Below are 20,793 nucleotides of genomic sequence, written 5' to 3' on the forward strand. Positions count from 1 at the left end.
GGTGCAATCGCCATTGTCATATACAGGCAGATACACAGTTTTTGTCTTTTATTGTTTTGTTGGTTGTAATGTATCCAACTTTTTCTTTTGGTGGGGAACAGATTGTTACAGAGTGAATATAAACTTAGCAATAAGGATGTAACCAAATTGCTGAAGCTAACTTTGCTTATAGTTTGACTTAACATTCATAGCATTTGATTTCTCAATGGAGGAGTTATGTTGTACGTTGAAAGCATATGAATGCAGCTTATGACCTCCTTTATCAGTTGCAAAAATAGTAAACATGAATACATAAAAGATAGTTATTGGGGAAAATGACTTCATAAGCTCCATCACAAAAGATATAGGAATCCAAAGAAAATTAAGTATCTTGGACTAGGGTTGCAACACAGATGATTCTATTTCTAGTTTTCCTTAATGCTTCATCTTATTCGTCATAATCATTTTATTCATAACTCATAACCTCATGCTCGGCTTCAACGCAGTCATATATTTTTTCAAGAGACAAGAAATCATCATAAACCACCTAAAATGAAAAAGTTTTAATTTCCCATTTTTTTGTTATCTTTGGAGATCCGTCTATTACTTTTTGAACAACTTAGTTGATAAATCTGATATATCAATTACTAATTTTAGAAATCGAATTTTGTATTAAAAAAAAGGATATAACATACAAAATAGAAGAAGAAAAAACGTGATATTTGGAAACTCTCTTACTAGTATTTAAACTGCGCGTCAACTAGGTTTTTTTCCTCTGTTTTGTTTTTGGTTATAAGAACGCTTTGTGTTCTCTATCTGTATATTTTTTTTATATGAGGGATTCAATCAGCAGTTTGCCAGATGAGATTCTTGGCAAAATCTTGTCTTTAGTTCCCACAAAAGTGGCTGCTTCCACATCCGTTCTGTCAAAGAGGTGGAGGAATCTGCTGTCTCTTGTAGACAGCCTTAGTTTTGATGAGTCGATGGTTGTCTATTCCAACGAAGAAGAAGCAACAAACGGTTCACGCCGCTTCTGTGATTTCGTAGACAAGACACTTGCTCTTCTAAACAACTCTCCCGCCATCAAGACATTCTCTCTGTGTCGTGTAGTTAGGACTCAGAGTTACAAAGATGAATCCGCCCGTGTCAACCGTTGGATTTGGACTGCAATGGAACACGGTTTATTGGAACTACACTTGTACGCCCCAAACCCTGGGACTGATGTTATTATAGAACCTAGGTTACTAAGGAGTAACACGCTGGTCAAGCTCACAATCAACGGTCATTATGATATTTGTGAAACTCTGCATGTGTTTTTCCCAGCCCTCAGATCACTTTATCTGATGATGTTTGGGCTTGATCTTCTCCGCTTTGGAGAGATCCTCCATGCTTGTCCTGTGCTGGAAGAGTTAACCATACGCTATGGGGATTTTCCAGATATTGCAATAATTCCGGTTGGTACGGTTGTGGAACATGCATCGATCAAGCGTCTTGTGATTGTTTCGGATCTTCCTGATCATGCAGACTACTATCTCTCGTTAGAATATTTCGAGTTTGCTATTGCTACAGTTCGTTTCCAAGCACCGAGTCTTGTCTACCTTGACTATTCTAGTTTTGTCTTTAAAGAGTATGACGTTGATGATTTTGATTCTCTCGTGGAAGCGAGGCTGAGTCTCAAGTTGTGGATGTCAACTAGTCACTATGATTTCGATGATACTTATTATTACGATTATCATGGTTATCTTTATGATGATGATGAACCAAGCCCGCCTATATTCGGTGATGTTACAGGTCTAGTTGCGGCTATAAGAAACATTACGACCCTTCACTTGTCTCCTGATTCCCTTGAGGTGTTTTATTTCTGCTGTGAACCCATGCCTATGTTCAACAACCTTCTAAATTTATCTATTGAGAGTAACAAGCAAAATGGCTGGCAAGTGATGCCACTTCTGCTCGAGTCTTGTCCAATTTTACGAACTTTAGTCTTCAAGGTATAATATCAGTTTACTTCTCTTTTGTTCTTGTTGTTGCCATTGATTGATCTTCAAGGTATACGTGTCTTAAATTGGTATGTTTTCCAGGGTCTTGTTCACAAAGTAACAAATAGATGCGGAGATGCATGCGTTTGCAGTCCAAGTCCAAGTCAGAAAAAGAGGAAGATGATGGTTGTGAAAAAGAAGAAAGAAGAATGTTGTCTACGGACATGTCCAGTGAAAGTGCTAGAGATTTCAGACTATGGAGGTCGTCGAGAGCTGAAACAAATGAGACATTTTTTGGGAAATTTGGAATGTCTTGAAACTGTAAAGGTTGGTGTTGACCCGGACAAGAATTGTCAGTTCGTGCGAGCTAATGTAACGGCTCTTCCCAGACTTTCATCGAAGTGCACCATTCAGTTCACCTGACCTTTTCTTTCCTTATAGTGTTGCAACATTGATATGATTCTTTTATCACTAAAACAAGATGTTATTCTCGATGGTCCAAATGGATTTTCTCACCTTGTTGCTCAATTTCCACATGAGAATAATAATAAATTAGATATTGACCCGTGCGACTGCACGGGTATTAATTTTCACTTTTAGTTTTTATTTATTTATACAAAATAATATATTTATAATATTTGATCGTTTTATATTGACTAAGTTAGGGGTGGATATTTGGGTATCCACTCGAATGCAGTTAAAATCTATTCGGGTTTGAGATTTTCGAGTTTAAAGATTCTAGCTTTATTCGCGTATTTATAAATTTTGGTTCCGGTTTGATTCGGATTTTTGCGGGTTTGATAACCCGTTTAAACTATTTTTAATTTTAAAAATTTATATATCTTTAAATATCTCTAAATCTAAAAATAAAAATAATATAACATGTAAATTTGAGTAGTGTAATTTGAGTAATGTAAGCCAAAGTACCTAAATTAAAAATTAAAAATATGTTTAACTTGAATATTTGGATGAGAATAAATATATATTTTAAATATTTTTGGTGTTTTGATTATTGTTTATCTATTTAAGATGTTTACTTTTGACTATTTTTATATTTCAAATATTTTAAACAACTTTGAAATAGCTTATATCTTTGATATTAACTCTAAAAATAGCTAACATATTGAAGTATATAAATATGATTTAAATATATTTGAATATCGTTCGGATCACGTTTGATTATGGTTCTCTAGATACCAAAATGGTAAAAATCCGTTTGGATATTATCTAGTTTCGGTTCAAATTTGTTAATATTTTTCGTTCAGATTCTTTAAATGAAAAGTTGATATTATAATTTCTATGAATTGTTTGTCCAATAAAAATGTAATATTTTTTAATTTGAAATTGATTTAATGGAGAAATTAATGAAGTGTATTTAATTCAAATTTAATTTTGGAAAACACATTAAAACTAAGTGAAAAAGACAAAGTATTAAAATAGAAAGTATTATTTAATTGTCTATTTAATTTTGGAAAACACATTAACTAAAATGAAAAAAACAAGCATAAAAATAGAAAACTTAATTAATACTACAGTGGCATGAAGTGTAAATAAAAGTGAAAACTAAAGAGTATTTTTAAATGGGTACTTCTCTTTTAATAATATAAAAGATAAATGAAGTTTGAAATATTATCATATACTTCCGTAGTTTTAGTTTGGGTCATAAGAAATACTAAATAAACATTACACATTCAAGTTTGAATTGTCACAAAGATGCGAGCAAAGAGAACAAGAGAGCTCAAATGTTTGAAACCTCAGCGAGAGTACAAAGCAACTCACTTTCTGCCTTTAGCATTTTTCAAGCCTTTAGTGAGCATCCGTGGTGCAATCGCCATTGACATAAGCTCTTGGAAGAGTAACTTGCAAGCATATGGAATGTGAACCTGCGGAGATTAGTAGATGAAAATTCTATCAGACAAATGAGGATGAAAACCAAAGTGGTTTAAACACAATTAGGAAACTAACCTGAACAATGTCTGTTTTGTTCTTGCAACCTCTGCATTCGAAAGAATTCTTCTTCAGGTTTGCAATGGCGATGAGCCCACAGGTTTCACACACATGTACCCTATACGCATCGCTCTGATCAAACAGCCTCTCTTTCAGAAAGTTGGCAGCTCCATGTGCAATCATGCAGTCGCGTTCCATTTCTCCAAAACGGAGACCACCATCACGGGATCGTCCTTCAGCCGGCTGTCTTGTTAAGATTTGCACCGGACCTCGTCCACGCGAGTGAATCTTGTCATCAACCATATGCTTCAACCTTTGGTAATACGTTGGTCCAAGGAATATCATAGCTGTGAGTGGTCTGCCCGTGTGACCATTGTACATTCTCTCAAATCCACGCATCTGGTACCCACATTTATGGAGAGCTTTGCTTATATTATCCACCTAAACACACCACAGTGGTCAGAGTTATACTAAGTCATAACTAACCAAGCAGCTAAGGATAAATGAAAGTTACCGTGACATCTGTAAAAGGGGTAGCGTCTCCTTCTTTCCCCATGTGAGCTGCCACTTTCCCCATGATGCATTCAATCAGCTGTCCAATTGTCATCCGAGAGGGAATAGCATGTGGATTCACTATAATGTCAGGAGTAACGCCTTCAATCGTCCAAGGCATGTCCTCCTGTGTGTACGTCATGCCAACAGTTCCCTTCTGACCGTGTCTACTACTGAATTTGTCTCCAATTTGAGGGATACGAACGGATCTAACCCTCACTTTCACAAACCTCAAACCATCTGCATTGGTGGTTAACAATACCTACAAGAAGTTCACACGGTATAAGGTTAGAGAACTTTCACAACCCCAGCTCAGATTCATAGCCCAGTCATGAAACTTTCGAAACTATTACTGCAAGGAAATACCAAAGTTACCTGATCAACCATTCCAGTTTCACTATGTCGCAAGCTTATACTATGATCACGTCTGGTGTATCGTGATGATTGTCCTTGAGCCTCATCTTGAGATATGGGAGTGGTTTTCCCAATGATTACATCTTCACCTGAAACTCTAGTACCCTATACCCAGAAAGAAAAATAAATTGTATGACATGCATTCTTGTACTAATCGCCTAAGCATATCAGACATAGCCATTAAAGGAACAATAAGTCTTTAACTTACAGGAGGTGCAAGACCATCATCATCCAGTTTCTCATAAGAACCATGTCGCATACCCTGCATCAGAAACCCAAAGTTTTAAACTCCAATAACAAAAAGCACCACAGAAATGCGAAAGAAAAAGCACCACAGACATATGAACCGCAAGGGTCAACTTATGTCTTACCATCGTACTTGCCCTGTCTGGGCGTCCAAAGTCTTCTTTGACAAGGGTCCCCATTTTTTTCTCTTCGTCTCTGTCAGCAGAAAGATTGCAGTATAAATAGCTGGAAAGACCCAAAGCGAATCTCCACATGTATGGTATCCTCACCTGTATGACCGAAAGAACAAGGATCTAAAGAAACCACGGTCTATTGAAGACTGATTCATGATGACAGAATCTTCCTGATTATATCCAGAGTAGCAAGAAATGGCAACAATAGCATTCTACACAAGAACGAAAAGGAATTTGAGAGAATTGATGGAAGAGTAGACGGTGAATTAACTTTAAGCAAAATAACTCACAATCCCTGCTGGAAGTTGCCTAAAATGAAGATGCTCCATAGCTCTTGTGGTAACCAGAGGCTTTTGAGGGTAATAGAGAACATAGGCTAATGTATCCTGGTTGATAGAACAATCAAAATAATAAAGCACGTAGTGTTATAACAAGAGATGGCAGGAAAAGACAACAAATTAAGAGCCTAGAACATACCATGCGAAATTGGTAGTTGGTTACATATATTCCCATAGCTTGCTTTCCCATAGCAGATTGATATGTATTACGAGGTGACTAATTCATCAAAACGCAGAAGTGGCAGACAAAAAGTACACGAGATAGTTAGCATAAATTTTGAATTTATAGAACTAAGTTACTTCTCATTGACAAGTCAATGAAAGAGAGAGAAACCTGGTTATGGTCGGGAAATGGTATAATTGAAGCACAAACGCCCAATATCAAAGAAGGGTGAATCTCACAATGTGTGTAAGTTTCAGAATATGCCTCGTCAGGACGGAGTCTGGCTTGAACCAGATCCTGAAACAAAATTAGGATTGAGTTTTCTGTACAAATGAGTGCGTAAAAGTGCATTTATTCACATCTTCAAATCAACCTTCGAACATTGTACTACTCACATTGATAGTCATGGATATCATAGTCGTCTCCTCTTCCTCTGTGTCTACGTATTCTATAAACCCTTTTGCAACTAGATGATGCCAACCATCTTCTTCTGCACTTTCCTGGGTTATTAAAACGAATATGGGCACAGTGAGGTTATATAACAAAACGTACTTTGAGAACAGAAGACTAGAACTTTACCCTTTGTTGCAGAGCATAGATATCTCTCTTCTTTATCAACAGCCTCTGGTTATCCACAATAAACAAGGGACGACTACAACGACCATAATCAGTGTATATCCGGAGCTCTTTCAGACGAATATCTCTAACAACGCCAACTTCAGTGTTAACATCAACCTGCAAGGGAAACGTAATATATCAGTTCTACAAAAATTTGGAAACATGAATGATATTGCATGCTTACCCTTCTCCTCAAACGTCTCAACGTTTTCACCAACATGTCAGGATCTCGATGAACTCCAACCCACATTCCATTAACAAAGATTTTTGTCGCTTGGGGTATAACTGATGGAGAGATTTCCTACAATTAAGTTAAGACCTTTAGTAAACCACAGGAAACGAAGTGTCAGAGAAATAGCAAGAAACTGACTGCGAAGTGCTACAAACCTCAAAATTCTCAGTTCCCCATTCTTCCAGAAATTCCAAGATGGGATAAGCAGCTGACCCAACTGTAATATAGACCATGAGCGCCAAGTTTTTCACTAGACCACAAGCCTGGCCAAAGCAAAGCCACAATAAGCAATGGAACTAAATGGAATCCAAAACATTATTATCTCTATATATACACAACAAGTATACCTGTCCTTCAGGTGTTTCAGCAGGGCACATCATACCCCACTGTGAATTGTGCAGTTGTCTTGGTTTTGCCAATTTTCCTGGTATATAAGAGTCGATTAACGTTCAAATGGAAAAACCAGAACTACAAGCCGATCTAACTTGTAAGGATGTGGAAAATAAAGAGAACCATGACCGAACTGTACCAACTGCACTAAAAGATAAACTGAGACAAAATAGAAGTGCAGGAAAAGAACGAGGCTTTACCTTCACGCCCAATAGGAGAATTGAGACGCCTCAGATGTGACAAAGTGGAAGCATATGTTAACCGATTTAGAACCTGGTGAAAGTCGAGACTTTTTAGAACCATGTAAATCATGCAATAAGTCATATAATAAATTAATAATAACATCTACGAAGAAATTATTTGAGCTGAAAAACAGAAGAGCGAAGAAATATCCTCACCTGAGAGACTCCAGCCCTTGTGCCAGCAGCGTTTGCCTGGCCCCAGTTCCCAGTAGCAAGAGAATATTTCAGGCCAGAGGTGATTGTTTTAGCTTTAATGGCAAATTGAAGATTGACTTCTTTGCCATTGTCAACGCACTATTAAAACGAGATGAATCAGACTTCCAAACATATAATAACCAAAAATTCAAGTCCTTGGCTCAAGAAAGAGTGACTATGTAAGAGACCTTCTGTACATAAGATCTCACATCCCTCGTCAGCTTTCTGAAAAGCTGCATTAAAGATATTGGATCAGTACGAATCAACGAAAATGATACTTAAATTCTATAAATTTTCTCAATAATGCACGACTGTGGGCCGTTAACAAACCATTCTAAAGAGCCCTCCAAGTAAAGGACCAGCAAGATCAAGCCTTTTGTTACCATAATGATCCCGATCATCTTCTGGCCTTCGGCCAAGTGCACAAAGCAGCAGCCGGTGTATAATATACCTGAGGGTTATTGCATAATATGAGTAACACAATAACGTATGAATCTAAGAGAACACGAGTGAGCTGAATACGTACCCGAAATAGTAAGCTTTCTTTGTCTCACAAAACTCCCCAACTCCTACATGAGGAAGCATTTCTTTCTGAAGGATATCTTTTGCATACCTGCAATGATAATATTGCAATTGCAAACCTCCAGTATCAACATCTCAATAGTTGACATCTTAGATCATAACACCCACGTAAATTGGTTTAAATGATCACATACTTTATCCTCTTTTCCTTGGTTACACCAATAGTTGCACCACGTTTCCCAATATAATCGAGAGCAACCTGAATCATTATGATGAGAGTTATCAACTGGTTGCAGGATCAAAATTTCAAGCAACCAAAAAGCCAGAACAACAAGATATTTAACCAAATTACAGGATCATTTGTTACCTGCTGATTTTGAATAACAAAAGCTTCTTCTAAGGAAGGCCTGAGCAACTCCATCATCTGAGTATCGGCAAAGTCATAGCAAATGTGTTCCAAAATGTCCTTATCGGCAACAAATCCCAATGCACGAAATACAATGATAATAGGAATTTCTGTTTTGATGTAAGGGAGAGTACACCGAATATACTGTCCAGATGAACCCTGCATCCATTTGCCACATAGGATGTAACTTATTTAGCATATTCTGGAATTTACAGACAAAAATACTGAGGAAGGATATCGAAAAGGTTACGACTATAAGCTTTTTTTATCTTACCCCTTTTGCACTAGCACGAGCAAGCATGCGCACGAACATTGTGCTTGGAGGCCTATTTTGGTTCTCCGCCATGGAACGGACTTCACCAACATAAGCATACTTATTTGGCTGTCTCTTCTTAAAAACATAAACATGGTTCGTGCTCATCTTCTCCTGAGCAATCAGAACCTTTTCACTGCCATTGATAATGAAGTATCCGCCCTGATCATAAGGACATTCTCCAAGCTCTGTCAGATCTTTCTCCGAGTTCTGAAACAAGGTACAGTAACTAGACCGGAGCATGATGGGAACCTAGAAAAATTCAAAGAAGAAGAAAACACTTCCTACTGTTAGAACCTTATAGTAGTAGATGCAGCTTTATTAAATCTTGAACAAAAACAGACCTTTCCGATGAAAACTTTGGTAAAATCCTGTGTCTCCGTAACTTCCTCACCATCATGCCCTTTCTTTATAACTCTCTTAGAAACATCGACATACAAAGGAGCTGAGTACGTGAGGTTTCTCAGCCTTGCAGCTTTAGGGAACAAGGTGGCAGTCTCTCCATCAGATTCCGTCATCATGGGTTTACTCAGATAAATCTGTCCAAAACTAATCTTGTAGATTGTCTGCATAAAAAATGAGAGTTCTATCAGAGGTAGAGCAAAAAAAAAAATAACCAACACACATATGATCTCAGCATCATTCATTGCAACTCAATGAGACCAAAGGGCAAACCCTAATTGCAATTAAAAAAACTGTACAAGCTAATTCCAAAACACTTAAAAACAAGGCCACAAACACTAATAAAGCTAACATAGGATTCCAATTTTTTTAGAAACCCTAGAAATGAAAAACCGAGGAAGGAGGAGCTAAAGTAAAAAGCACCTCGGCGAAATCAGATTGGTGGCCAGGATTGTGCTGGGATTCAGGTCGGATCTCGATATCAGCCGACTCGTCAACGATTTCCTGCATAGTGTTCTGGATGAACTCGTCGAAGGAATCGAGCTGCTGGCGAACGAGACCTTTCTCTTCGAAATAGGCAGAGATAACCGCCCAGGCGTCCTCCTGGGTGATCTCCTCATCGTCATCTTCTTCGATGTAAGTCGGTTCTTGTTCGTATTCGTTGTTATACTCCATCTTCTTATCTGGAGAACACTATTCTCAACGGGGAGAATGAACGAGCTTTGACTGTTTATAGAAAGGTCTCAGAGAGAGTGAGAGTCGGCTTGCTTATTTATGGAAATAACCGGTTCGATTCGATAACCGGTTTCAGACGATTTGATAGAAACCGGCCGGTTTGATTAAAAGAGCGCTTAGTCTGTCGAATGACGAAAATACCCTCAGTATATAAACAAACGAAGTCACAGTCTCCTTCGGCGATACTCTCGGGAGAGAAGGACGACGGAGAGTGGAGGGCGGAGGAAAGAGAGAGAGAGAGAGAGATGATACCGCAGCAATGGACACCGCCGTGTGGGAGTCAATGCACGCATAAGTATGCAGCTCTTACGCAGATTCCATGTATGTATTCTCTCTCGATTCATTTGATGTTGGATTCGATCCGCAATGGCTCACTCAGATTTATGTTCTATGGCTCGATTGTTTTAGTTCTCGATGATAAGATCGAGAATGTGTGTTGAAGCTGGTGAAGTTCTTTATTGTTGATTAGATTTCTCGTTTGTTGATGACAGTGAGAATCGTCGGGGTTTTTCATTTTCGTTTGGAATTGAATTGTGAAACTGTTACTTGATTAATTTAGGTCTCAGTGTTCATTGTTTATGAACCCTAATCTACTGTCAGCGAGTCTTGCAACTTCACTGCGGTGGTCCTGAGTCAACACATAGCTGCAAGTATCAAACGCACATTCTTGATTCTTGCTTGCTTCTTGGCTAATACTGTAAACTGTAGGATATGGCATGTCTCTACCGAATAAGAGTAACCTTAAGAGGAAGATAAGAAGAAGTGTAGTAAAGATGCTTCCTTATCCATGTTGCTTCTCTGAACTATAGACAGATATGTATGCTGTAGCTAGTAAAAGAGCTTGGTTTGGCTGTTTTAGATATTTATGGTCACAGAAGCTAGATGAATTTCTATTTATCATCCTTGGATTTATAGCAATCCTTTTTTTTGTTGCTCTCTTTTGATTTTATTCATCAGTCTAATGATAATCATTGATCCGTGTAGGGAGAGTGTTCTGCAAAAAGGGATGTGATGCCGATAGTGACTCATGGGAAGATTGTAAGCGTTTCTTTTTAATCACTCAAGTCCATAATGATTTTTTTTTATCGGTTAGAGGAGCAGATACATCTGTCTTCTCCTACATTTTATATTATATGTTCATGAACATATCTTCTCCTTTTTCAGGTTTTAAGTTTTCAAGTTATTGAATTGGTGTGATAGTGTGCTTTTTATAGGTGTATCAGATTGCAGTGAGATATGCTACAAAGACCCTGTGCTAAAAGACCGACAATGGAGTGCTTATATAGATCGTTCTCCTGGAGCTGCCAGCTACTCTGAGGTATCCACCCTACATTAAAAGCAAACCCTGTTCATAAACAGAGAGATAGACCGAACTGTACAATACTAACTTGTTTTACAATTCCTTTCTATATTGTAAAATTCAGGAATGCTTTCACGCGTGTGTCGCAGGCTGTGGTTACAAGGTTTTAGTATATCCTTGTTTCAACCTTCATTTTGATGCGATTGCAGCAAGTTCTCTTTTTCTTAACGGTGTTTGCTGCGTCAACATGCAGTTTGAAGTTGAGTCGGAGGAAGTCGATAAGGTGAAACCAAAGAGACCACCGCCACCACCACCAAAGCCACAGCCACCACCGCGAGCTAAAAGACCAATGCAACCACCTAGTGAGGATGTTCCTGGAACGTCTGCTTGACATCATTGTGAACTCAACTAACTTCTTCAAACTCCTCATTTTTTTTTGGTAACCTTACATGAGAAGGAGTATTGATATTCAGAGTAGCAAACCTCGTAGCAGTTGTTTCATATTCATGAGAAGGAGAGTGTATTAGTGGAACTAGTCCCATGGATGAACCTTGGGATCTTTTTAGTCCATAAGGCAAATCAACGAACAGATATTTGATATGTGGTTAGTCTAACATTCACTTAACGCTAAAAGAAACCTCATAATCATTGAAAAAACATATACGGTAACTAAACTTTTGTAAGCGTGGAAATTCATTTCTTCTCGACTAAGAGTTGGTGAGTTGGTGCTATCTTCTTTGTCGATTCTTTTTCCCACTAGTGGCTGCTTTCTTTTCTGTTACCACTTTTTCTCTTATCAACATCCGTGATGAATATTTGAAAAACACACTCCGACTATTTAAAAGAACCCCACATAACAAACGGTGTCGTTGAGCTCATCACATGTACTTCCATAATAAAGCTACTTTACTAGTTTAACTAGAAAAAAATAAAACAAAACAAAAGTCTCTCTCTCTCTCTCTCTCTCTCTCTCTCCCTCACATGGCTCTTGTCTTAAACCGCGTTAGATCGGCTTCGGTCTTCATGTTCAACGTAACATTCCTCTTCATCTTCGCCGAAGGCCTGCGACCTTCCGATCATGGCCTACAGTATCAATCAAGCTCACCACCGACTGAATCTCAATCACCTCCCGGTAAAATGATGTCCTTCTTCGGAGATTCCCGTTCTTCTCCTCCTCCTTCTCAGCTCCTTCCCAAAGCTACGGATACAGACGGCGGAGACGACGACACCTGGTGGCGTGACGGAGCTGCCAACAGACGCGAGCAAGTGATGAGGCACGTGTTTCTTGCGGCGAGCATCATATGCGGCGTCTCCGGCGTTGCGCTTCTTGTGGTTTTCACTTTGGTTTACTTCTTTAGGTATCGGAATCAGAATCAAAATCCATCCAACTTACCCTGTTACTGATTTAAAGTAGATACTATTCGATTTCTGTATACATGGATTGTTTCTATTATTTTATATATATATGTAGAGCATTTTGCTTTATTTCAACGACTTTTATGACTTGTTGCGATAGAAATTTAGACAACTGTTACACACACACACTACACTGACCCACATATCTATCCTATTAAAAGTGAAGTACAAATATGAAATAACTCTGATTTCACATTAGTATTTACGTTTTCTGCCACTGATATTAACATAACACTTTTCTAATTATTTTTTATTTGTCGCCAAACATATCAAGGCCCATTAAACGTTTTGTCCGCATGAAACTATTTATAACCATGAGCACTTTTTCTAATTATTTATCATTGGTCTTCATTTACGAAATTTAACAATTTAATAACATTTTCATGAAATATGTGTACTAATATAACATGATGTACTAATATAACAATTAGTGTTTACCACCTGAATTGTCTTATATCTAATCATAAATTTGGTTTCATACTTATATTTCACAGAATCACATTTTAATATCTACATGAAATTGTCGTCAATGGGCTTTTAAATAACAGTAAAACATATAACTGTCACGTATATTGTAAATCTAAATAACATAAACAAACCGGATTTTATTTATTACATCAGTTTATATCCCGAATTAAAACCTTTCGTTTTGATTAAACCATTGCCAAATTCTTATTAGATTATAAACCATTCAGGTTTACTGATATTTTAATAATGGTTCAATATTACTCTTAGGGCTGGGCAAAAAAACGAATCCGAAAAACTGAACCGAATCCGATCCAAAAAAGTAGTACCAAATCCGAACTGAAATAAATTAAATATCTGAATGGGATCAAATTTTTGGTATCTAAAGAACCGAAACCGAACCCGATCCGAACCAAAATATTTTGGGTACCCGAGAACTAAATTAATATATCTATATATTTTAACTATTTTTAGATTTAACATATATTAAAAAGCATCTAAAAGATATATAATACTTTTAAATTGTCTAAAATACTTACAAATAATATAAATTGTCAAAAGTACATATCTAAATATTTAAAGTATACTCAAAACACCAAAAATACATAAAATATTTATTGATTCTCTATCCAAATATTAAAATCAAACCAATATATATGTTAAGTTTTCGCATTTTGACACATTTTATTTAAATTTATATGTAATATATTATTTTGTTTATAAATTTTGTGAATTTTGAAGTATATAATGAATTTTAAAAATTTTAAAATAATTTAAATGGGTTATCGAACCCGAACCGAACCCGAACCGATATTTTTAAAAACCCGAATGGAGCTGAAATCTTTAACCACGAAAACTCGAAACCCGAATAGACCCAAACCGAAACCCGAATGGGTACCCGAACGCCCACCCCTAATTACTCCATATTTAGATAATATCACAGATTTCAAACATAAAATTGAATGAGAAAATTTCACATTGTTTTCGTTGCACCTAGCATTAAACATTATATCAAACAAAAAGGATAATATAAATTTAAAATTCTTAACAAATCAACTAATTATTCCTAATATATCTAAGTATCTTATTTACTTAATGAATCAATCCCATGCACTAAAGATATCACATTTCTAATAAATATTAATATACTGTACTTGCTAATTACGAATTTATATAATCGATTGATTACAAAAGATTTGGTATATTTAAGACTTTAATTCTAACTAATTATGTAACCCAAAATATACCCATTACTTCTTTGCTAAATATTCCAAAAATTTAGTATATTCCTTATCTACACAACTTGATCACCAAGTTTTCAAATAATTAGTTTAAATTTATTTTCATCGATATCTCACTTATACACCTATATATACATTTTATTTTACATTCACAAACAACATTCTCATTCATATCGGCCAATGAAAGTTTCACTCCTCTAAAAAAACGTGAAACCACTTAAGAATAAATAGAGATCTCAAATCAAATTGATTCATTCTTGGCAACAAAACACCTCATTCGATGGAGAAACACTTCAAATGGTTCTAGCTGTGAACATGTAAGTTTTCAAATAACATTTCCCTGCGTAAAATAGTTAAACATCTATTTGGGCCTTTTTATTTTAAAAAGTCCCCCACAAGTAAAAAAACAATTGATTAATAGTATAATGCTTTAAAACTGTTAATTATTTGTTTACATAAATAAAAATGTTCATATTTAAAAACATTAAATCTTATTTTCTCATATTCATATAATCTGTCCAACTATAGTTTATCTGTAACTAAATAATGTTAATAACTTAACATGAACGTATGCATTTCTAAATATATAAAAAATATTTTAATACATACAAATTAATGGATATAAATATATATCAAATATTTGTTCTTATTGATTATATAATTTACAAACTACCATAGACAAACTCTAGGTTTAACAAACATCGGTTTAAACAATCTAGATATAAATTAAAAATAATTAATTCATGAATCAATATTTATATCACCATATAACATTTTTTTTATATACCACTTACAACCTTCGATAAGAAATCATAACATTGCAAATTGAAAACAAACACCCGCGCGGGCGCGCGGGTCAGAGTCTAGTTGTTTAATTATTGCTGTATAGAAAATATAATATTATTTGATGCTTCGAGTTTGATCTAATGTCAAAAAAACAAAAAAGAACAGTTGTTTCTAAGTAGAAGTGTCCTGTGTCCATCTCATTGTTCAAGATGTTTATAGATCATTTAAAGCAATCCGATGTCTCTGTTTTGAAAATCAGCTTGGTTTGATCCCTTTTTTTATGATGAGAGTATTGCAGTCTACTTGAGAGTTCTCTAGAGGTGTATTAGTGAAGTAATTAGAATAGTTTTCAGAATGGTATTTTATTGTGGGTTGTGTAGGTTTCGGTATAGTCTCCTACTCTCCTCCTTGTTGGCCTGTGATATAGTTCAGCCTTTGGAGCTTAGTGGGTTGTATGTTTGTATTCTAAGCCGGTTTGACTATTCTCCATTTTTAATATTACATCCAGACAACCAAGATGGTTTGTTCATTTAGACAACTTATGGAAATGGGAGGCCCGCCTCGTAGGGAAAATGGCTTATTCCCTTACGAACTAGTTGTTCCCGGCTTTTTCACACACGAACTTTTAAACCATGCCAAAAACTACACGAACAACGGAAATATTGCTTATTCCCTTATGAACTAATTATTTCCAGCTTTTTCACACACAAATTTTTAAACTTTGCCAAAAACCACATACACTATGCTAATTTTTGAATTACATACACAAACTATCAATTTTAAGCTAATTCCTCTAAAATCGTAAATTGTTTTATTTAAACATTAACTTAGTTTATAACAGGTGGATAGCCCATTTAATTTGGGTTGATAAAAAGAATAATACATCGTTTTGTTTTTTTTTTTGTATCAACTGCTCTTCTTCTTCAAAAATCGTTTTACTCTTCATCATCAATTGGGAATTAAATTTATTATTTTGTAAAAGATTAAACGTTTTACATGATGCATAAAGAAAGAAGAACATCAACATAGCGGATTGGTAAACTAGTAGTTGCTGCTCTCTTTTTTTATGCATCATGTAAAACATTTAATCTTTTACAAAATAATAAATTTTATTCCCAATTGATGATGAAAAGTAAAACGATTTTTGAAGAAGAAGAGCAGTTGACGAAAAGAAAACAAAAAAGAACAAAACGATATATTAACCTTTTTTATCAACCCAAATTAAACCGACTATCTACCTATCATAAACTAAGTTAATGTTTAAATAACACAATTTATGATTTTAGGAGAATTAGCTTAAAATTGATAGTTTGTGTATGTAACTAAAAAAATAGCGTAGTTCATGTGGTTTTTGACAAAGTTTAAAAATTTGTGTGTGAAAAAGCTGTAAATAATTAGTTCATAAAGGAATAAGCAATATTTCAGTTGTTCGTGTGGTTTTTGGCATGGCTTAAAAGTTCGTGTGTGAAAAAGCCGGGGACAACTAGTTTGTAGGGGAATAAGCCATTTTCCCCCCGCCTCGTACGTGCCAGAAAAATTAAAACAGTAATTGATGGAAATAAAAATTCGTTGCCAAAATAACGTTCTACTAGTTAATATTTGATAACTAGAAGTTTAATGTTTAAGTCAAACAATCACTTAACGTAAAATGCAACAGATGGATAGTTTTACTTATATTGTATATATTTTGAAGCATGTGATATTACTAATGTTATATGTTCTGATTTTAAGTTTGGAAAGATATCAAACCTTTTATACTATAATTAGAAAAAAGCACCCAGCTCGCTAATCCACTGTCAGCTTATGAACTCTCTACCACAGTGTCACATAAACATAATAACTAAAAACTAGCCAAATAAAATAAGAACTCTCTTTTTTTTTTTTTGGATCAAGAAATAAGAACTCTCTTATTCTTCCAATGTAAGTGGTGGGGGTTGTAGTTGTTAAGCATGTTCGATCAAACCAGCTTGAACGACTTGCTATCAGGGGCGGACGCAGGTTGAACAAGGGTGTGGCAAGTGCCCCATGTTCTTTTTTTATTTTCCTTAAGCAATTAGTTCAAACTTTATTTATATGTCCCTTACTTAAATATATGTTACACCAAGTGCCCCATATTAAATAGAACTCTGGGTCCGCCCCTGCTTGCTATAATGTTTACGTAAGGTTAAAGGAGAATGATTAACGGTTAACTTTATTTGTAATCATAGCAACTGAAATGGACATCAATGCAGAAAAAGAAATAGTTTACTTACTCTTGCGACATACCATTCAATTTACTTTTTTTTTCGTCTTAACAAGCACAATCTAATTTATATAATACATACACTTTATTTACGTGAGCCTTAAACTATGTTTAAAGATGAAATAATCGTTTGTTCGATGGCAGCATTAAATTAGATAGATGCGCCATTTTCTAATACTCCTAACAACAGGACCCAAATATCTGCTCAGATGTGTTTTCTTTTCTAGTATTGTCTGGCAAAGGTTTGCTGTTACAATAGCATGTGGTAGCCCCCTTTGATTTGCGACTACTAGCTAATTTAGGATAACACACGTATCCGATAAAAAGAGTATTTACCATGTTTGTGTTAAAGTATTTTGACTGGCTGTTTCTATATAACTCAATCATCAGGGTATACAAACTGTAAGCTGAAGTCCTCATGAATGTTTAACATGTTGTGGGCTGTATCAATAGTTCTGGAGATCCTGTTAGATTAGACCGACTATTTGAAAACAGCGTGATCAATTAAACAAACATAATATATGATACTGGAGACAACGCTCTAACATTTTAAATTTATTCACATTAAATCAAGAATATGATTATAAGTTTCCATTGTTCTTGTTCACCTCTCAAAGTGTAAAGAATAGGCAACCAAAAAAGGATTTTTTTTAAAATTGCAGAATAGATTGAATTGAAACGAATTTTGAGAGAATTGAGTAAAGACAGATGATCACGGTTGGTTATTTACTCATTACCTATATTAATTACGCTCGTAAATAGTTCATGTTAGCAAATGTATGGACCATATATACTTAGTCTGTAGCCTGTATACGCTAGTCCAAACCAACTAAAAAGAATGACCTCCAAAAGCGCGTAGCTTCCCCTAAGCTCTGCCGAGTGCCTCGCTGATGTGTAACACGGAGCCGCTGATGTGTAACACCGAGCCAGAGCATCTTTTTACGTATGTTTACGCATCGTTCCTGAGCAGACTCCACGCTGGTTCATCCTCACTCTCCTAATTTTAAGCCCTATCCAGCCAAACCCTAAACAGGCTCCGAATTCACTTCGGATTATATTAGATTAAACTTGAAATACTCCACAGAGTTACAAAGGTATCAATCCATATTTCTTTTAATAGAGTTAAAGGCATAACAGACCAGACCTTAATCTCCTCACAATATTACCAACACCACCACGAGTTCAAAAATTTAGGCAAAAGACATCACATAGACATAACAACTAAACACTTCCTGCAACCCAAAAACTAAATTTTATCCTGATTTCTCACACGTATATACCGTTAAGGTCTTATATGCTGCGTCTGTCTATGTCTATGTCTGAAATTCATATCTCATCTCTTTCTCAGTGGATGGAATGCTTTTGTATATAAATTGTAGATAAAAGAAAACTTTTTGAAACCACCCCAAAAGAAAACTATATATGATCATTTTTAAGGTGTTCCTTTATCTTTAGAACATGCATTTTCCTTCATCTTCTTTTCTTTTGCAAATTGTGAGTTTAAGTTCCTATGAATATTTAGCATGCATATATTGTGTGATATTTTAAGAGTTGTTATGTAGATAATGCTGGAAAGCTCTGAACATATAATTATATCATATTAAATTGAACATTCATGCAGAACAACAAATGCTTGGTTAAAAAAAAAAAAAAAAAAAAAAAAAAAACAAATGCTTGGTTCTTTATAAAAGACATTTATCGAATATCGAGTGACTCCTAGGACAACTCAACTCTCTTTACTTTTGCTATTTCTTAACTAGCATAATATTTTCTATTTTTTTGTCAACTGGGAACAATATAATCTATAATGTTCTACATATAATTGGTTTTAGTTCTATAAAATTATTCTAGAAGATTGTATAGTATCTGTTTAGGTGGCAGCATAATATAACTAAGAGATGCTTCAGTTTTTACAAGTCTCCTAGCATTGGGACTCATATATCTGATCAGATGGTTTGTCGAAGTCAAATGTTTGGAAATTGTCTGTTGTTATGATATCATGTGGTATCCCTTTAATTTGTAATCACTTTCTAATTCTATATTACGATTTCGAAGTTCATGTCTGGCTATTTCCGTGTTCCCAAGTCTTGCATCGATCGTACTCAAATGGATCTCCAGTTTCCGTAATGTTTTTTTGCAATAGTTTAGTGACACTAGTAAAAAAGACAAGACAATGAAATAATTTGTCAAATTAGGACTACGTCAAATTAGTCCATCACAACATTCTATCTACCATTAGTATAAATATTAAGTTTGTAAGAGTCATATTTTAGAACAAACACTAAACACTACAAAAAATATGTACATTCTTAGCACAAGAAATATGTTATAATAGGTCTTTCATAGTGAATTCATAAATGCTATGATATCGGCAGCTATCGTAAGTACCTCTTCTATGATAGCATTTTTGAAATGCTATAAAATATGCAGATACGATAACAATACCCGAATGCTATTATTAACATAACTGTAACACTATTTTTTGTTACAAATTCATTATTATGTGCTATGATAAATCATTATACAATAAATCAAAAATAATATAAATTAAAATACAATAATAGATAATTATGCCGAAATATTGTTTTATAGTTAAAAATAAAATAATTTTATTTATAGATTAAAATTGGTTTACATATACATTCCGGTTTACACAACTAAACCAAAAATTAAAAAACAAAGTCAAACCACTCTAATTTTAGGTTTACACTAAACCAAAAAAAATCTAAACCTAAAAAAAAAAAAAACTCCCTATCTTCTAACTCAGCCGCCGTCAACCACCAAGTCCATTGAGCTTCTTCATCTTCCTTCACCAACGAAACATGAAGATTGAGTGGTGTGGCCACCGCGTCTTCCTATTCTTTTGATCCTCACCGGCGGAGTCTCTGATTCGTCATAGGTCCACTTCCGGCGACTCTGCTCAGGGGCTGCTCACGACCGCGCTGCCCACAACCGCGCTGGTCACAACCGCGGACCAGCATCTCTGCTCACGACCTACCAGAAAAAAAAATTAGATTCAATAGATAACAGAGAGAGAGAGAGATAACGAGAGAGAGAGGGCGAGACAGAGAGAAAAAGAGAGAGAGCGGGACATAGACAAACAGAGAGAGGGATAGAGAGAGAGACATAGACATAGATAACGAGACAGGGAGAAAGAGAGACAGAGAGAGAGAGAGAGAGAGAGAGAGAGATGACGAAGAGAGTGATATATACAGAGAAGAGATTTGTGTGTGAGATGAATCGTGAGAGAGATGAAGAGAGTGAAATCTGAGATTTGAAGAATGGACCAATAAGAAGGAAGTACGAAGATCACAAAAGAGTGATCTTCAGCCTTTGGATCAAAATCAATCAAGGGCCAAAAAGAACAAATAAAAACAATATTTTCCTTTATCTATAATTATTTAAAAATGACTAAATTAAATAACTATATATAAAATCTGAAAATAAAGTTTGCATTTAAATTTTTGTGGTTATGTGATCTAAAAACTGATTTGATA

General features: G+C 35.4%; 4 protein-coding genes across 4 annotated transcripts; 3 read left to right on the plus strand and 1 right to left on the minus strand.

Moving 5' to 3' along the window:
* Positions 1-774: 774 nt before the first annotated feature.
* LOC108841087 (F-box/LRR-repeat protein At1g48400-like) lies at positions 775-2,487 on the plus strand. Its single transcript, XM_018613865.2, has 2 exons — positions 775-1,970; positions 2,061-2,487. Exons 1-2 carry the CDS (start codon positions 813-815, stop codon positions 2,379-2,381), a joined length of 1,479 nt encoding a protein of 492 aa, XP_018469367.1. The 5' UTR covers positions 775-812; the 3' UTR covers positions 2,382-2,487.
* Positions 2,488-3,569: 1,082 nt separating this feature from the next.
* Positions 3,570-9,867, minus strand: LOC108842684 (DNA-directed RNA polymerase II subunit 2). Its single transcript, XM_018615667.2, has 25 exons — positions 9,535-9,867; positions 9,054-9,275; positions 8,671-8,961; positions 8,358-8,555; positions 8,185-8,249; positions 7,995-8,081; positions 7,799-7,919; positions 7,657-7,701; positions 7,430-7,567; positions 7,232-7,304; positions 6,989-7,065; positions 6,797-6,904; positions 6,594-6,710; positions 6,371-6,526; positions 6,187-6,291; positions 5,963-6,088; positions 5,768-5,845; positions 5,581-5,676; positions 5,387-5,502; positions 5,243-5,312; positions 5,080-5,133; positions 4,833-4,976; positions 4,420-4,719; positions 3,924-4,346; positions 3,570-3,841 (listed from the first exon to the last, which is right to left on the minus strand). The coding sequence occupies exons 1-25, from the start codon at positions 9,784-9,786 to the stop codon at positions 3,734-3,736; spliced, it is 3,570 nt and encodes a 1,189-aa protein (XP_018471169.2). The 5' UTR covers positions 9,787-9,867; the 3' UTR covers positions 3,570-3,733.
* Positions 9,868-9,959: 92 nt separating this feature from the next.
* LOC108841267 (uncharacterized) lies at positions 9,960-11,746 on the plus strand. Its single transcript, XM_018614042.2, has 5 exons — positions 9,960-10,167; positions 10,831-10,884; positions 11,061-11,164; positions 11,271-11,309; positions 11,400-11,746. Exons 1-5 carry the CDS (start codon positions 9,975-9,977, stop codon positions 11,535-11,537), a joined length of 528 nt encoding a protein of 175 aa, XP_018469544.2. The 5' UTR covers positions 9,960-9,974; the 3' UTR covers positions 11,538-11,746.
* A 213-nt stretch (positions 11,747-11,959) lies between these two features.
* LOC130508024 (uncharacterized) lies at positions 11,960-12,642 on the plus strand. Its single transcript, XM_057003121.1, has one exon. It carries the CDS (start codon positions 12,128-12,130, stop codon positions 12,548-12,550), a length of 423 nt encoding a protein of 140 aa, XP_056859101.1. The 5' UTR covers positions 11,960-12,127; the 3' UTR covers positions 12,551-12,642.
* The last annotated feature ends 8,151 nt before the right edge of the window (positions 12,643-20,793 follow it).

Source organism: Raphanus sativus, chromosome 2, assembly GCF_000801105.2.
Source record: "Raphanus sativus cultivar WK10039 chromosome 2, ASM80110v3, whole genome shotgun sequence".
NCBI lineage: Eukaryota > Viridiplantae > Streptophyta > Magnoliopsida > Brassicales > Brassicaceae > Raphanus > Raphanus sativus.

Coding starts and splice junctions, on each gene's coding strand:
- LOC108841087 (XM_018613865.2), top strand. CDS start 813: ATGAGGGATTCAATCAGCAGTTTGCCAGATGAGATTCTTGGCAAAATC. Junction 1,971..2,060: donor TACGAACTTTAGTCTTCAAG/GTATAATATCAG, acceptor TATGTTTTCCAG/GGTCTTGTTCACAAAGTAAC.
- LOC108842684 (XM_018615667.2), bottom strand. CDS start 9,786: ATGGAGTATAACAACGAATACGAACAAGAACCGACTTACATCGAAGAA. Junction 5,846..5,962: donor CATTTCCCGACCATAACCAG/GTTTCTCTCTCT, acceptor TTGATGAATTAG/TCACCTCGTAATACATATCA. Junction 4,347..4,419: donor CCCCTTTTACAGATGTCACG/GTAACTTTCATT, acceptor TGGTGTGTTTAG/GTGGATAATATAAGCAAAGC.
- LOC108841267 (XM_018614042.2), top strand. CDS start 9,975: ATGACGAAAATACCCTCAGTATATAAACAAACGAAGTCACAGTCTCCT. Junction 10,168..10,830: donor AGCTCTTACGCAGATTCCAT/GTATGTATTCTC, acceptor TGATCCGTGTAG/GGAGAGTGTTCTGCAAAAAG. Junction 11,310..11,399: donor TCGCAGGCTGTGGTTACAAG/GTTTTAGTATAT, acceptor GTCAACATGCAG/TTTGAAGTTGAGTCGGAGGA.
- LOC130508024 (XM_057003121.1), top strand. CDS start 12,128: ATGGCTCTTGTCTTAAACCGCGTTAGATCGGCTTCGGTCTTCATGTTC.